The following is a 17,296-nucleotide window of genomic DNA, read 5'->3' on the forward strand; positions in this document are numbered from 1 at the left end:
CTAAGTTAGACTATAATAATATTTTAGCATTATTTTAGTGCTTCCAAACACTGTTATTTACTGTGTCAATAAATCTACTTTCAAGTGTACTGCCTCTCCTTTTCTCCACCCATCCCACTCCTTCTCCCCCTCTCATCACTACCTAGCACGTCTTTCCTGCCTTTCCCCACTTTACTCTGGCCCTGTTCCTCCCCCTTTCCTTCTCCAAAATAACTACGGCATGCTATGGCGCTTTTCGCAAATCACAACTCTGTCTACGTGGCGCTGCACATCTCTCTTATTCACTATCTTTTCTCATTCTTCGATTTCACCTCTCCTGTTGCAGGCATCGGGGCTTCTGTAGGATCTGCGTCCGGACTCATACCCTCTTATGATGTTTTGTATTATACCGGGGTCCGTGCATACTTTAGCGAGGAGTGGGAGAAAGCTGCGGAGCTGCTCGAAAAGTCGATGACGACCCGGGAGGCTCTGTTTCGGACACGACGGCAGTGCCATGAAGAATGTCTGCCAGCGGGACATGACAGGCTCCCAAAACTGGGTGTGTTTGTGTTTACTGTTTGCCACTTACAATCACAGCTTGCATTAGGGCCTAGATTATCTCCCGGGAGTCAGTGATGACCCTATCTATCTATGGTCATGAGTGAAAGACAGTCCTGGTATGGTACATTCCAGTAATGTAGCGTCTCTGCTGTGTGTGTGTGTGTCCTCAGACACCGAGAAAGGGAATGTGTGGGACCTATGGGCAGTGGACTGGGTCCAGCGGCGGGCTGAGTGTGTGCGGTTCTGTTTGGGACGGGCTGTCACTCCTGCAGGACAGCTTCCTGTGTCTGCCGACATCGAGTACGAGTTTAGCACCCGGAACCCCTATAACTTCCTCCAGGTCGTCTACTGGAATGTAACTATGAGTATATTCACCTGCTGTTTCATTATGTTCCTGTCCATATGCGTGGCTAACAGTTGAATTGTAGATCTGAAGTGCTAAATCCTGCATCATTGCATGCTAAAGCGATTACATTGGTTATTCCACTGGTAGTTAGTTACTCTGGTATAAGGCCTATATGATGTAATGTGCTAGCTCACTTTACTACAATACTGTAGCAACAATACCCTACAACTACAGCTGTGGTCTTCATGCACTCTAGGTCATCTGTACTTAACTTTTCTTCCTCATCGTCTACCTCATCCTCCTGTTATTTTTTCCTCCCCTCTTTCCCCTCCTCTACATCTTCTACCTCGTTCTCGCTCGCTCTCTTTCCTCTCCTCTCCGCTCTTCCTCCTTCTCTTCGTCTTTTACCTCATTCTCTATCGCTTTCAACTTTTCCTCTCCTCCCCTCTCTTCTTCCTCAGCTAGGGAAAGTACAAAAGGCGGCGTCAGCAGCCCACACATTCTTCGTGGCCAACCCCAGCCACCTGGAGATGAGGAACAACATTGAGAAGTATAGACGGATGGAGGGAGTAACAGAGGACGCATTCCAGGATAGAGAGATGGAGACAGAGAAACACTGGGTAATAAAAAAAAGAGTGGGGGAGGGTTGTGTGTGTCTGAAAAATGGTCAAATAAATGCTAGATTGGATGCATAAATAAGTATTCATGAATCTTGTTGTAAGAAATATTCTTTGAAGATTCCCACATGTGGCCTGAGGGCTCAAATTCCTCTCTGTGTTTCACCTTAGGTACCTAACCAATCGTAAAAGCCCTTTGGGCTCACACAGTAACCTCTGCATGCCCCCACAGCATTCCTGATAACATGTTACTAATGGAGTGTACTATAATACATCATGTGAACATCACTGGACTTTTGATATCACTAAAGCCTAACAGTAAACAAAAAATGTAGTTAATTTCACTGCTCTGTTTTGTTTGTCTCCAGCAAGTCTTCATGCTTTCCGTACTTACTATGCCCATTGGGAGTATAGGCCATCAACGACTCCTCTCCATCGCACTCTGTTCTTGATGTTTACCAATTATAGCCAACCTTTCCAGCTAACATTCCCCCCTCTTACCCATAACCTCCATCCCTCTATTAACCACAGGCCCTGTACGACTCCGCCCTCACCTCTGAGGCCTCCTCTGATTGGACACACGCTGTGGAGAAATGGAGGGAGTGTGTGAACGAGACACTGAGACAGACTGATGAGTGTAGGGCGCAGTGTGAGGTCGCCTCACAGCGGCTCCCTGAGAGCAGAGGAGAGGATGGAATGGACGGGGTGTTTGAGAAGGCTGCAGGTGAGAAAAACATGTTTGTTTGTTTAAAAAATTATAATTTTAAGGGTTTTATATATCCTTATTGAGATAGGACAGTGAAGAGGACAGAAAAGGTAGGAGAGATTGTGAGTCAGAAGGGCATGGGTCGGATTTGAACCCATGCTGAGATTGGAAGCTGGGCTGTACATGTGACACTAACCACTGGACCACACAGGTCACAGGAAAAACATGTTTGTGTTCATGAAGCTGGTTGTCTATGCAGGGCTATAACTCATTCATTGCTAGTAGGCTGAACCTCTAGTAGGCTGAAAATGTCTGTAAGGTAATAGTGTTATATAGCGTTATAAAGGCCTTATTATAGGGGGAGTGTTACCAAGACAGCTGACTGTAAACAGTATAATGTCACGCAGTGCATATTTGGGTTGGTCCAAAACAAAGCAAAGATTGTAATTATTATTTTTTAATTAAACTTCTTTCTCCCCAATTTCGTGGTATCCAATTGGTAGTTACAGTCCTGTCTCATTGCTGCAACTCCCGTACGGCCTCGGGAGAGGCGAAGGTCGAGAGCCCTCCAAAACACAACCCAACCAAGCCGCACTGGTTCTTGACACAATGCCCACTTAACCCGGAAGCCAGCCGCACCACACCGTATACCAGCGTATAGTGTCAGCGTGCACTGCGCCCGGCCCGCCACAGGAGTCGCTAGTGCGCGATTGGACAAGGACCCTCCCCTAGCCTGGACGACGCTGGGCCAATTGTGCGTCGCCCCGTGGGTCTCCCGGTCGCGACAGAGCCTGGACTCAAACCCAGAATCTCTAGTGGCACAGCTAGCACTGCCTTAGACCACTGCGCCACTCGGGAAGCCTGTAATTAGTTTTACACGTATAGGATAGTTGTCCTACTATTTTATTCTATTGCTATTCTCTACTTTTCTAATCTTTCCTTCTCCTTATCATGTGATTTTTATCTCCCGTCCTCCAGCACTCTCCCTCTCCCTCCTGTCCTGCCATCAGGCCTGTGTGACCCAGGTGGCGACGCGACCCGGAAGGATTTCAGCCCAGGAGGACCTCCTACCCACACAGCTGGAGCATCTACACATCGCACAGTTCAAAGGTTAGACAGGGGAACGGTCATATCTGAAGTTACAGTAATGACCACATGATGACGCTAACGACAATTATGATGGTAACTCTGCTTCTACTGCAGCTGATGATACTGGCCAGGATATGGCACCTGAAATAAATGTATTATTTTAAATGGGCTCTGGTGCTTCATACAGGAGTTGACATATCTAGTGAACAACCAAAGCCCATCTCCCTCTCTGTCTCCCCTATTTCCCGCAGCGGGCGATCTAGGAGGAGCGGTGCGTTCTCTGCGGTCTCTCCTCCTGTTCTACCCCTCAGACAAAGACTCCCTCAGTAACCTGGAGCTCTACACAGAGACACTGGGAGGCGACACTGAGGCACATGGGACAAAGCCCTCCCAGGTACTACTGGTGCTCAGCCTCAAATCAACAACCCCTAGTCTGGCCCACTAGGGAGGTTTCATTTTATTAACAACACTCCTCAAATTTGATAGATACATTATTGTATCTTACTCTACTGTGAAGACCAGTATATTGGTTTTCTCTGTAGGCATCACTCTTTTAATTTAATTAAAAAACATATATATATATATATATATATATAAATATATTGGTCGCTTACACATATTTAGCAGATGTAATTGCAGGTGTAGGGACATGCTTTAGTTCCTAGCTCCAACAGTGCAGTAGTATCTAACAATTCACAACAATACACACAAATCTAAAAGTAAAAGAATGGAATTAAGAAATATCTAAATATTAGGACGAGCAATGTTGGAGTGGCATTGACTAGAATACAGTAGAATACAGTATATACATATGAAATGAGTAAAACAGTATGTAAACATTATTCAAGTGACCAGTGATTCCATGTCTATGTACATAGGGCAGCAGCCTCTAAGGTGCGTCTAAGCCTCTGTGTCTGTCTTTATGTTCTCAGGAGATAGCCAGGTATGTGAGCCGCTCACTGCAGGAGAAAAAACTACTCTACTTCGGAATGGAAAACCTCAACTTCAATTTCACCGACCCGGTATGATAAAGTTATTTATTGATTATCATTGGATCTGGTTTGGCCCAGAGCCATAAAGTAGCTACTGTATATCTAAGCTATATATGGCTCTGATTTGGTCACTCACATTTACTTTCAAACTGAACGATACCGCAGTTTGTTCCTTTTGTGTTTTTTTCCCCCTTTCCCATATAGGATCTCTGGACTCCAGAGAAGGTTGTTCCTGAATTGCTAAGAGACACATGGAGGTAAGAGGATACGTGAAGGAGAAAGTTACTGCTCAAGAGGACGGGAGTGTGGAGAGAAAGGGCTTTGAAGTGCTATTGGGCGGTTGAAAGCCATTTCCTTTTTGATTTCCAGAGCAGAAAAGGAAGTGCTGAATGAGAAAATGAAGGAGGGAGAGAAAGAGGTGGAGATGGACGATAGTGGGTTCTACGCAGGTAAGGATAAACATTAGTGTTTGGCATGTTACAAGCACACATTTGACGGATTGGTAATGACAACAAACATAATTGGCTCGGGTCTCTGAGGATTGGGAAACACTAATCTGATAAACATTTATTTGATTTAAATGTGTGTGTGCGTGCGTGCGTGCGTGCGTGCGTGCGTGCGTGCGTGCGTGCGTGGACCCTCTTCCTGTGTCTCACTCACACCTCCGTTCTGTTCCCTCCCCCAGGGGGTCCCGTACCTCAGGTTGGTGTCACCATCAGCATGGACGACAATTCTTTAAATGGAACTAATCGCGTCATGCTGGACGGAGTTCTAGATCAGAAGGAATGCGATACAGTACTGCGCCTAGCGACCGTAAGCTTGCATATGATTTGCTCAGGAAACAAGACTCCCTCAAACACAGGAAGAGAAGTTCAACAGAGATATGGAATTTGAAGGCCAAGAGTGTGCTAAGAGTGTGCAAAGCTGTCATCAAGGCAAAGGGTGGCTACTTTGAAGAATCTCAAATATAAAATATATTTCGATTTGTTTAACACTTTTTTGGTTTTGATTCCATATGTGTTATTTCATAGTTTTGATGTCTTCACTATTATTCTACAATGTAGAAAATATACTTGAATGAGCAGGTGTGTTCAAACTTTTGACTGGTACTATATACACTGCTCAAAAAAATAAAGGGAACACTTAAACAACACAATGTAACTCCAAGTCAATCACACTTCTGTGAAATCAAACTGTTCACTTAGGAAGCAACACTGATTGACAATAAATTTCACATGCTGTTGTGCAAATGGAATAGACAAAAGGTGGAAATTATAGGCAATTAGCAAGACACCCCCAATAAAGGAGTGGTTCTGCAGGTGGTGACCACAGACCACTTCTCAGTTCCTATGCTTCCTGGCTGATGTTTTGGTCACTTTTGAATGCTGGCGGTGCTTTCACTCTAGTGGTAGCATGAGACGGAGTCTACAACCCACACAAGTGGCTCAGGTAGTGCAGCTCATCCAGGATGGCACATCAATGCGAGCTGTGGCAAGAAGGTTTGCTGTGTCTGTCAGCGTAGTGTCCAGAGCATGGAGGCGCTACCAGGAGACAGGCCAGTACATCAGGAGACGTGGAGGAGGCCGTAGGAGGGCAACAACCCAGCAGCAGGACCGCTACCTCCGCCTTTGTGCAAGGAGGAGCACTACCAGAGCCCTGCAAAATGACCTCCAGCAGGCCACAAATGTGCATGTGTCTGCTCAAACGGTCAGAAACAGACTCCATGAGGGTGGTATGAGGGCCCGACGTCCACAGGTGGGGGTTGTGCTTACAGCCCAACACCGTGCAGGATGTTTGGCATTTGCCAGAGAACACCAAGATTGGCAAATTCGCCACTGGCGCCCTGTGCTCTTCACAGATGAAAACAGGTTCACACTGAGCACATGAGCACATGTGACAGACGTGACAGAGTCTGGAGACGCCGTGGAGAACGTTCTGCTGCCTGCAACATCCTCCAGCATGACCGGTTTGGCGGTGGGTCAGTCATGGTGGGGGGTGGCATTTCTTTGTGGGGCCGCACAGCCCTCCATGTGCTCGCCAGAGGTAGCCTGACTGCCATTAGGTACCGAGATGAGATCCTCAGACCCCTTGTGAGACCATATGCTGACACATGCACATTTGTGGCCTGCTGGAGGTCATTTTGCAGGGCTCTGGCAGTGCTCCTCCTTGCACAAAGGCGGAGGTAGCGGTCCTGCTACTGGGTTGTTGCCCTCCTACGGCCTCCTCCACGTCTCCTGATGTATTGGCCTGTCTCCTGGTAGCGCCTCCATGCTCTGGACACTACGCTGACAGACACAGCAAACCTTCTTGCCACAGCTCGCATTGATGTGCCATCCTGGATGAGCTGCACTACCTGAGCCACTTGTGTGGGTTGTAGACTCCGTCTCATGCTACCACTAGAGTGAAAGCACCGCCAGCATTCAAAAGTGACCAAAACATCAGCCAGGAAGCATAGGAACTGAGAAGTGGTCTGTGGTCACCACCTGCAGAACCACTCCTTTATTGGGGGTGTCTTGCTAATTGCCTATAATTTCCACCTCTTGTCTATTCCATTTGCACAACAGCATGTAAAATTTATTGTCAATCAGTGTTGCTTCCTAAGTGGACAGTTTGATTTCACAGAAGTGTGATTGACTTGGAGTTACATTGTGTTGTTTAAGTGTTCCCTTTATTTTTTTGAGCAGTGTATATACTGTATATATATATTATACACTTTATGAATTTAGGCCCTGATCTTTATGGTTCTTAGGGATATGAGCCAGGGGTGGATTTGGAATTCAGCAATAGCAGAAGTATTCAGAAAGGGCTATGAGCTTATATCCTCATTAATGACTTCCTGTGTTGTCTCTGACAGGCTGCTGCGTCCGCTGGGGACGGTTACCGGGGGCGACGGTCCCCACACACACCCCATGAGAAGTTTGAGGGCCTGACTGTCCTCAGAGCTGTCAAGGTGAGAACGATGGATCTGGAAATGAAATCTATCTGTCTGTCTGTCTGTCTGTCTGTCTGTCTGTCTGTCTGTCTGTCTGTCTGTCTGTCTGTCTGTCTCACATGGCCACATAGCTAATGAACAGTTAAACACTTTTCTGCTCTGCAGTTGGCTCAGGACGGCATGGTGAACCAATCAGACGCTAAGCTGCTGCATGAGATGGGGGAGAGGGTGAGAACCCTCCTGCACTCCTACTTCAGGAGCCCCTCAGGACTCCATTTCTCCGACACACATCTCGTGTGCCGCAGCGCCATCACAGGTATGGTCCGCTCAAGCAATGCCCTCTATTTCTTGAAATGATGGTTCCAAAAATGTTTGGTTTCACATCTTCATATTTCATGTTCATTTCCATCTGTTCTGTTGACCTCGTTATGTATTACATTTGTGGGTCTCAATGCAAAACGCTTTTCTCATTTCTAGTGTAACCCAATAGCTAACCCCTGACTTGTATCAGGTGCCTTATCTGCTCTGTGTCATGTCACCCGTTGTGTTACCTGGGTCGTGTTCATTAGGGCATGCAATGGAAAACTGTCTAAAACGTTTTGCAACGGAAAACTAAAATGATTGTTTATTATTGGACAACTCCAGGTTGTCCCTCTATTTCAGTCCATTTTCTTCCATTTGGTGCTGTTAGGTTCTAATTTTCAGAGTAAAAACTCAACTGACACTCTGAAAGCTCAAAAGTATATTCTTCCCAAAGGGTCAATACAGCTGCACTAGACAAAGACATGTTTACAATAGTTGTGGTATATGTACCCCACTTTGGGTGGAGTCTCCTCCTTCTCGCTACATTGTATCTTTATTGCTAGGCAGGAAACTAAGTGATACGGGCCATAAACTTTTCTTTCTCCCTTAACGTGACCTGACCTGACCTTGACCCCCTTCATCGCTAATCCATGGCTCTCTCCCCTTATCAATGCCTGCCACATGTGATCGTTTTCCCTGCACTCAGCACATTCTAAGCTTAATTGTACACACCATATACCTTCCTCCTACAGATAACCATTCACTTCTGGTGTAGACCCTCTGAACCTAAGCATTCGATATTTCAATAGGATACCTGATAATTAACCCTATCTAAAGTTTATGAGTTAGTACCCAGAATCCATCGGTGCCTAATGAACATGGCCCTCGTGTTGTGTGTCCTGTCCAGGGGACCAGGAGGGGAGACTGGACCTGTCTCACCCTGTTCATGTGGACAACTGTCTACTGGAACCTGAGACCAGACAGTGCTGGAGAGAACCACCTGCCTTTACACACAGAGACCTGAGGTACACACACACACACACACACACACATTCATGCGCACACACGCACGCATACTGGCAAAACACATGCACCCACACAGAAGCATGCAGACGTGTGCACTGTGCATGCACATACATGTAATTACACTTAAAAAACACACACAAGACTTGGAAGTTGAGCTATATAATACCACATACACTCCCATGTGTATGCAATTGGACAGTGAAGCTAAAATTGTACATTTGGCTCTATACTCCAGCAGTTTGGATTTGAGATCAACTGTTTCATATGAGGCGACAGTACAGAATGTAACTTTTTATTTTAGGGTATTTTCATACATATCTGTTTTACCATTTACAAATGGAAACACTTTATGTATTTTGTCGTCAATTGGCAGCTTCATTAAATAGTACCCGCAAAACACCATTCTCAACGTCAACAGTGAAGGGCGACTCCGGGATGCTGGCCAGTTGAGGACTTGAGACATCTGTTTCTCAAACTAGACACTCTACTGTACTTGTCCTCTTGCTCAGTTGTGCACCGGGGCCTCCCACTCCTCTTTCTATTCTGGTTAGAGCCAGTTTGCGCTGTTCTGTGAAGGGAGTAGTACACAGTATTGTACGAGATCTTCAGTTTCTTGGCAATTTCTCGCATGGAATAGCCTTCATTTCTCAGAACAAGAATAGACTGACGAGTTTCAGAAGAAAGTCTTTGTTTCTGGTCATTTTGAGCCTGTAATCGAAACCCCAAATGCTGATGCTCCAGATACACTACCGTTCTTTAGACTAGTTGAGTATGTAAATGTGTTATTTCAGTTTTTATGTTTAATACATTTGCAAAAAAATGTTAACCTGTTTTTGCTTTGTTATTATGGGGTATTGTGTGTAGATTGATGAGGATTTTTAGAATAAGGCTGTAACGTAATAAAAAAAAAGTTGAGGGGTCTGACTACTTTCCAAATGCACCGTATGTCCAAATACTTATGACTTCTTCAAATGGGGGGACTAGATACATACAATGCTTTTATTTCTAAACGGTAAAACAGATACGTATGAAAATACCCTCAAATAAAAGGTGACATTCTGTACTGTCGCCTCATGTGAAACAGTTGATCACCAATCCAAAATGCTGGAGTGTAAAGCCACATTTGAAAACATTGCTTCACTGTCCAAATACATACGGAGTTGAGTGTATGTACATTACATGAACAAACTCAAACCAGTACGGCATGACATCTTAATCCTAACACTGTTTGATGGTCTCCTCATTCGAAGGTAAACAAACACAGCATTCAAACGAACACAGGTGCCATTCCACAGCCAGGTCTAAGATTATTGATTTCAGGCAGGGGTGTGTGAGGAAATAATGTGATGTGCCTCTGGCAGTGTGCTATATAGTACCACAAGGTTTGTTTACTAAGCAATAAAGATGGCAACTGACAACTTTGACTAGACTTGTTAAGTGCCGACTAAGTCCATGTCTGATTCCATTCCAGCGCTGTGCTCTATCTGAACGATGACTTTGACGGTGGGGAGCTCTTCTTCACAGACAGGGATGCCAAGACTGTCACAGTAAGTCACTTGACATAACTCAAGTAGAACACTTTACACTGGCTGGTCTTCACATGACCTTTGACCTATGCCCCACAGTGACCCGGTCATCACTATCTGGCCATGCTAGAAGGGATGGAAGCACAGCTTTCTAACATATGCAATTCTAACCTTAACCCGTTCAGTAACCGTACACCTAATATTATCCCTAACGCTAAAATTAAGAACAAATAGTTTGTGTTGTGTGTACTTCTCAGTAAGTTCTGACAATATTGCCTTTTCTATCCATTCTAGCATGGCCCTTATAGAGGCTACCCTTTCTGACGCTCTCTCTTTTCCTCGCTCTCTTTTTCCCCCTCTCTCTCTCTCTTTTCCCCTCTCTCTCTCTCTCTCTCTCTCTCTCTTTCTCTCTCTCTCTCTCTCTTTTCCCCTCTCTCTCTCTCTCTCTCTCTCTTTTTCCCCCTCTCTCTCTCTCTTTTCCCCTCTCTCTCTCTCTCTCTCTCTCTCTCTCTCTCTCTCTCTCTCTCTTTCTCTCTCTCTCTCTCTCTCTCTCTCTCTTTTCCTCTCTCTCTCTTTTCCTCTCTCTCTCTTTTCCTCTCTCTTTTCCTCTCTCTCTCTTTTCCTCTCTCTCTCTTTTCCTCTCTCTCTCTTTTCCTCTCTCTTTTCCTCTCTCTCTCTTTTCCTCTCTCTCTCTCTCTCTCTCTCTCTCTCTCTCTCTCTCTCTCTCTCTCTCTCTCTCTCTCTCTCTCTCTCTTTTCCTCTCTCTCTCTTTTCCTCTCTCTCTCTTTTCCTCTCTCTCTGTCTCTGTCTGTAGGCCCGGGTGAAGCCCACCTGTGGTCGACTGGTGGGGTTCTCCTCCGGTCCTGTCAACCCCCATGGTGTGACCGCTGTGACCGCTGGCTGCAGATGTGCACTGGCCCTCTGGTTCACCAAGGAGAAGCAGCACAGGGATATGGTGAGAACTGTTATTGGATTGGTTGCTCTTTAAAAGCCTGGCCCAGATCAGATATGTTTGGCATGACAATGACCATAGGAGTTGGCAAGACAGCACAAACAGATCGGGGACCAGGCTAACGCTATAGAGTAAAAAAAAAAAAAAAAGTGTTACTGTTGCCCCTAACCACTTTTTTAAATAAATATATTGTATTAATGGTTAGGTAGGCATATTCTTCCACTGCAAATCTACCAGTCCAGTGTTTTACTTGCTATATTGTATTTACTTCGCCACCATGGCCTTTTTTTATAGACTTATTTTTCTACTGTATTATTGACTGTATGTTTGTTTTACTCCATGTGTAACTCTGTGTTGTTGTATGTGTCGAACTGCTTTGCTTTATCTTGGCCAGGTCGCAATTGTAAATGAGAACTTGTTCTCAACTTGCCTACCTGGTTAAATAAAGGTGAAATAAATAAATAAATAGCAACATACTGTACATAGCAACAAGATCAGCTGCAGACAAACAAACAGAACATACATGCAAATGAAATGGTTGTTGCTTTTTCATTTTCCCCATCTAGCGCTGACATCTCAGCTATTTTCCCTATGCTAATTCACTTTTTGTTTAGATATCGTTTTTGAAGAATAAGTCTACGTCAATCAGGGTTGGCAGTCAAATAACATAGGCACTTCGATTTGACCGTTGGTCGGTTTATTAATAATCTATAATGTTAAGGTTGAACTTGAGGAAAGTTCTGGCACAATTTTCCCTGGATTTGAAAGGAGCACTTCTGTTTCTTACCCAGCTAGCCTGGATGTTGTATGATCACGGACGTGGCGTGAACACTTCACCTCACATTACTGTACCTTCTGTGCCTCATGCAGGAGAGGGAGGAGGCCGAGACCCTGTGGGCTGCGGATGGACAGAGTGTGACGAAAGGAGGAGAAGTAAGAGAGGAGGGAAGAGAGGGCACCGCTGCCCCTGCTCGGAGTGGTAGAAGCGGAAGCCAGTCGTCGAGGAGTAGAGGGAGGGGCAGGGTGACGGGGGGAAAGGACGAGCTGTGATGAGCTGCTGTGATGGATTTAAAGACTGAACCACCCACGCTGAACAACGGGGTAGTCCTGTTCACCTCCCCGTCCTACTTGGTGGACCGTCCCGGTCCAGCCACCAGTCCCCTTTCCCAAAAGACCATGAACTCTTCTCTATTTTTACACCAGGCTTTTCAATCCCTACCCACGCTCCTTCGCTCTCTCTACCTCTTTTCCTCTCTCTCTGTCTGTGAGACCATTTGTGAACGAAGGTATTTTTGTCTATCGTTCTCGCTCGCTCTCTCGCTCCCTCACGCTTTCTCTTTGAGACTGTGTTGCTTGCTTGTGTGCCTTTCCACCCTCTCCATTGACAATCAGTTCATTTGTGTTACAGTGTATGCCTTAGTTTCTGCTATGTAATAATTGTTACATACCTGCTGGAGAAAAGTAAAAGAAATTGAATAAAAGGTATTCCAAATGGCGGAGAGAGTGGCAAGAGTGGGAATGAAAAAGCCATAGCTGAGGTGCTTCCGAAGTGGAAAAATCTCACACACAACCCTGTAAAAGGTTAAAAGATCAACTCCAAACCTCCTGCATTATCAACTGTTTAACCCTTACACTTATACCCGTTTACGGGTTGAACATGGCAGATTTAGAACGTAGTGGCTGTACGGTAAAATGCTATCCGCGACGTCAGAGGTCTGGCTTTGCGCTTCACAGCGCTGTATGGGTTTTGACTGACCGCCGTTTTGGATTTGAGCACCGAGCACGACAAGAAGTTGCCCCCATCCCTCCTGGTAATTGGGCCACCTTCGCAAATGTTTTGTTGACTGAGTGAGCGAAACGCTGTAAATTACGATGGCTCAATGTATTTTGAAAGATGAGACGTTGAGGATTATATTAAATACAGCTCTGACGTCATACAAGCAAGCCAAATACCCATAGGGACCAAACGTGCACTTCACATTTCCAAATCATAAAACTCATGTCATATAGTGTCAACGTTTATGATCACTATGTTTGATGTACAGTTACAAGATGACATGGCATCATACCCTGGGTTGTTCTGAACAGAATAAGCTTACGTTTGTTTACTGTTAAGAAAATGTGCCGCGGCACACGCACCTGAATGCACTCGTGACTCCTTTCTATGCGCACCAAAATGACGATCTGTTTCTCTGAATTGCCTTGTGAAAGCCTAACACTGTAAGATTGTACAAAACTGGTTGGCAATAGAACACGCTTTCAAATCATGCTCGCCTGACCCAGATTGAGATTTATAATGGACCGTTGTTGGATTGCGTAAAAATAACACCAGTAATTGTGTGATGGCAGGGTTGCAGGGTTGCGTTCCAAACTAAACAACCACAAGTGTGTGCTTGCTCTAGTTCCTCAACTGCACAGCTCGGAGAGCATTTTCCAGGAATATCTTTTCATAATACTGAATGTATCTAGATTCTTTTCTGATTTCGTTATCAGTCTTGTGTCAATTGAACTGTTGCGTACTCACCTTTGGTCCAATAATTTCCCCATTATCTACAAACTTTTCTCTTTCAATTGCTACCATGGTTATGCATATGGTTTTCATATTTATTCTGGAAGAAACATTTCAATTTAGCCCTATCCATATAGGCCAATTCCCACGAGTGTAAAGGGTTAAAACATCAACTGCATGTGACTAGAGAGAGAGACTGAGGGAGAAGTGGGGGGTTGAGATAATGGGGATAGGTGTGGATTCGTAGAGTCCATTAACTGATTACCTCAGTGCCAGGCTGCCCTTTAAATGTGTGGAGATTAAGACCATGAAACCAAGAGAGGGTTAATGTTTGAGTGTCAGAGATGGAGGAGAGGTAGAGGAGGGGAAGGGAGCAGAGAGGTAGACAGATAAGGAGAAAGAGATATCACACCTGCTCAGGGACTAGACCCGGCAGTTCAGAAACACTGACATAGAAAGGGAAAGACAGAGAGGGAGGGGGAGATAGACCAAGCCCTGCAATGCATTAAAAACTGATGCTTAGGGGGAAAGAGAGGGAGAGACAGAAAGAGACAGAGAGAGAGAGGTATACAGAAGGGGGGAAGGATAGAAAGAGAGATTACCGTTAATCCCTCATAAATGAGTGCATTTGTTTATGAAGTTTAGGAAATCTCTCCCATTTAGAATATGGAATCATAATCCAACTAGAAATCATTTAATAATTCACATCCATTCGGACACACTCACATCTTCTCTCCCATTAAAACATTCCCCAATTTATATCTCCCACCCTTCTCCCCCTCCTCGCATTACTGAGTCACGGTCAGTCAAGCACTGTTTACCACCCATATTAACTCTCTCACCCCCCCCCCCCCTCCCCCCGTGTGATAATCCGCGGGTGCTGCAGAATTGGGTCGACTGGCCTGTTAATGGACTCCTGGTTTTAACCGCTTCCCTCCCTTAGGCTACCCTCTCCAGCTGCTGTTTCCCTTAAAGGCCCAGTTAATCTGTGTTTGAGCAGGCGTACATCTATACCATGCATCTCAAGCACCCCACTTGTCTAGCGTCAAATGATGTGTCTATACGTGGCTATGGGTACACAAGTGATGTACTGTATATCGGCTGTACTTAATCTGTTGAATATCAGACGATTAGTAATAAATCCCCCCCCACAATTTTTTTTGATAAAATACAATTTAAAAGGAGTCATGGGTCAGATAGTAAACACATCACCACCATATCCTTTAAATGCGTAAAGGAACGCATCATTTAAATGCGTAAAGGAACGCATCATTTAAATGCGTAAAGGAACGCATCATTTAAATGCGTAAAGGAACACATCATTTAAATGCGTAAAGGAACACATCATTTGAATGCGTTGAATCATTTCCTTTATAGTTTGATGTGATCCACAGATATATTACTGTTCTATTTCTATGGTGTTTCCTCTAATTGACTAAGGATACACATCCATATTATATACAGTATATACACTTAAGTGTACAAAACATTAGGAACACCTCTTTCCATGACATAGGCTGACCAGGTGAATCCGGGTGAAAGTTATGATCCCTTTTCGATGTCAATCGTTAAATGCACTTCAATCAGTGTAGAGGAAGGGGAGGAGACAGGATAAAGAAGGATTTTTAAGCCTACTTGAGACATGGATTGTGTATGTGCCATTCAGAGGGTGAATGGGCAAGACAAAATATTGAAATGCCTTTGAACGGGGTAAGGTAGTAGGTGCCAGGCGCACCGGTTTGTGTGAAGAACTGCAACGCTGCTGGGTTTTTCCACGCTCAACATTTTCCGGTGTGCATCAAAATGGTCCACCAGGAGGACATCCAGCCAACTTGACAAAACTGCGGGAAGCATTGTAGTCAACATGGGCCAGCATCCTTGTGGAACGCTTTCGACACCTTGTAGTGTCCATGCCCCGACCAATTGAGGCTTTTCCTTCCTCCGTGCAACTCAATATTAGGAAGGTGTTCTTAATGTTTTGTACACTCAGTGTATATACATGTCCATATCCATATATCCTTTTCAGTATGTCCTACTAAGATTTAAGCAGACATTAGCTACTGTAAGGCCGGTTTAAATGTACCCTTTTTGATACTGTATAGTGTCAAGTCAAGTCGAGTGATCCTGTCATATCAATGTTGGTTAGTGCCGTCACACTATAGAAGCACACAGGTCAAAGGTGACAAATAAAGACAGGCAGATACAAGTATTACAACAATTGACCGAGACAGGGTAGTTTAGTATTAGGTAGGCTTTTACTTCAGTGTCTTCCCATGTTGTTTGTCGATTGCTGATTCCTCTGGCTGTGTGATGTGACATTTAATCCCATCCTCCCCTTCCCTTTGTTTAAGACTGGGACAGTGGGGGCTGCTAATGGCTGTACTATTAGTATTATGCTGTATAGCATCACAGAGCAACAGAAGGCTCAGTGCTCTTTCCTGGCTGTCACATCCCAACTGCAGCCAAAAGCTGCTCTGCTCTGCAGGCTCACTGCTGACGCGTGTAACTTAGCTGAATGTGCGAGACCAATAGAGACGACCACACAAAGCTTAACAGATTATAATTCTCGGCCCCACGCTGGTTCGCTCACATTCCCCGCCATACTTCTTGCTCCCCCACTCTCTTTCTATCTCCCTCTCTGTCTGTCTCCTGAATCCAGCGTCAGCGCTGTCAGAAAAAGGGGAGTGTCTCTACGCTCAACGAGTCCTGTTGCTATTTGACCATGCGAGAGAGGGTGGAAGTACTGGGTTAATACTAACTATCAAAAAACGGGTCAACTAACTATCCACTAACCTATGATTATTTTACCATTACCTTAATGCTAACCAAACCCTAACAATCTTAGGCTACTGAGTGAGCAGTGTTAAGATACGTTCAGAAAGTCAAAGGGCAATGTGGTGAAACTTCTCTCCTTTTTCACTCTGCCTGTCTCGCTTACTCGCTGTGTTTGTTTCCTCTATCTCTCTCTCTCTCTCTCACACCCCCTGGACACTCTTTCTGTCTCGCTCCTTTTTACTGAGTCTCACTTTTAGCACGTTGCCTTTTTGATGCATATTGTGCAGTATAATGTAGCTCATCGAGACAATGAAAAGTGACACATATAAAAGTGCCGTAAATACAGCATTATGGACCACATCTATGAACCATGGTACGAGCCCGTGAAAGAGAACGTCCTTCTCAGAGGACAATAAAATCTATTCTATTCTTACACATTTGCTACAAAGCCACATGGGTATCTTCATCAGGTCATAGTCAGGCAGGTTGAGGTGCTGGCCTTAGAGGTTCATTCATGCAGTAACCTCTCTCCCCTGGTGGCCTGAGATGTGTGTGCGTGAGTTAACAACGTCACCACTGTCCCCTCGTCTGGTCCCCATCTCTCTGTCTCTGTCTGTGCTGCTGGCTTTTCTTATATTATACTTTTCTCAAGTTTACAAAACACTGGAGCTCCCTGCCAGTCACAGGCTTTCACACCACACCATAAAAAGTCATGTCCAGGAGTGCATTTTTTACTGAATTTTTTATTAATGCAGGACCGGTTCCTGTCTTTTGACCCCATGACACGTTTGCCCACCTTGTTTGGTGTGCTTTGCTCGCCTCTCTCTCTCACTCCCTTTCTCTCTCGCAATGTCTCCCACTCTCTCTCTCTCTGTTCCTCCGTCTCCCTCTCTCTGTTTCTCTTTCTCTCTCTTCCTCTCACTCTCTCTGTCTCTCCCTCCCCCTCTCTCTTTGTCTTTCTCTGTCTCCCTCTCTCACCCCCC

At 45.0% G+C, this 17,296-nt stretch overlaps 1 protein-coding gene across 2 annotated transcripts; it reads left to right on the plus strand.

Moving 5' to 3' along the window:
- Positions 1-175: 175 nt before the first annotated feature.
- LOC120047544 (prolyl 3-hydroxylase 3-like) lies at positions 176-12,525 on the plus strand. Of its 2 annotated transcripts, none has more exons than XM_038993074.1 (16): positions 176-538; positions 711-895; positions 1,348-1,506; positions 2,035-2,227; positions 3,188-3,319; positions 3,550-3,692; positions 4,231-4,320; positions 4,495-4,547; positions 4,660-4,739; positions 4,976-5,103; positions 7,145-7,240; positions 7,388-7,538; positions 8,433-8,550; positions 10,023-10,098; positions 10,892-11,032; positions 11,900-12,525. In XM_038993074.1, the coding sequence occupies exons 1-16, from the start codon at positions 226-228 to the stop codon at positions 12,077-12,079; spliced, it is 2,238 nt and encodes a 745-aa protein (XP_038849002.1). In that variant the 5' UTR covers positions 176-225; the 3' UTR covers positions 12,080-12,525. The 2 variants fall into 2 exon arrangements, with proteins under 2 accessions (XP_038849002.1, XP_038849003.1); XM_038993075.1 differs by having other exon boundaries at positions 711-880.
- The last annotated feature ends 4,771 nt before the right edge of the window (positions 12,526-17,296 follow it).

Source organism: Salvelinus namaycush, chromosome 5 (genome assembly GCF_016432855.1).
Source record: "Salvelinus namaycush isolate Seneca chromosome 5, SaNama_1.0, whole genome shotgun sequence".
Taxonomy (NCBI): Eukaryota; Metazoa; Chordata; class Actinopteri; order Salmoniformes; family Salmonidae; genus Salvelinus; species Salvelinus namaycush.

Excerpts from the sequence above, each read along its gene's own strand:
- LOC120047544 (XM_038993074.1), top strand. The coding sequence starts at position 226 with ATGGCGCTTTTCGCAAATCACAACTCTGTCTACGTGGCGCTGCACATC. Across the intron at positions 7,539-8,432 it reads GTGCCGCAGCGCCATCACAG|GGGACCAGGAGGGGAGACTG; the intron begins GTATGGTCCGCT and ends TGTCCTGTCCAG. Across the intron at positions 11,033-11,899 it reads AGAAGCAGCACAGGGATATG|GAGAGGGAGGAGGCCGAGAC; the intron begins GTGAGAACTGTT and ends TGCCTCATGCAG.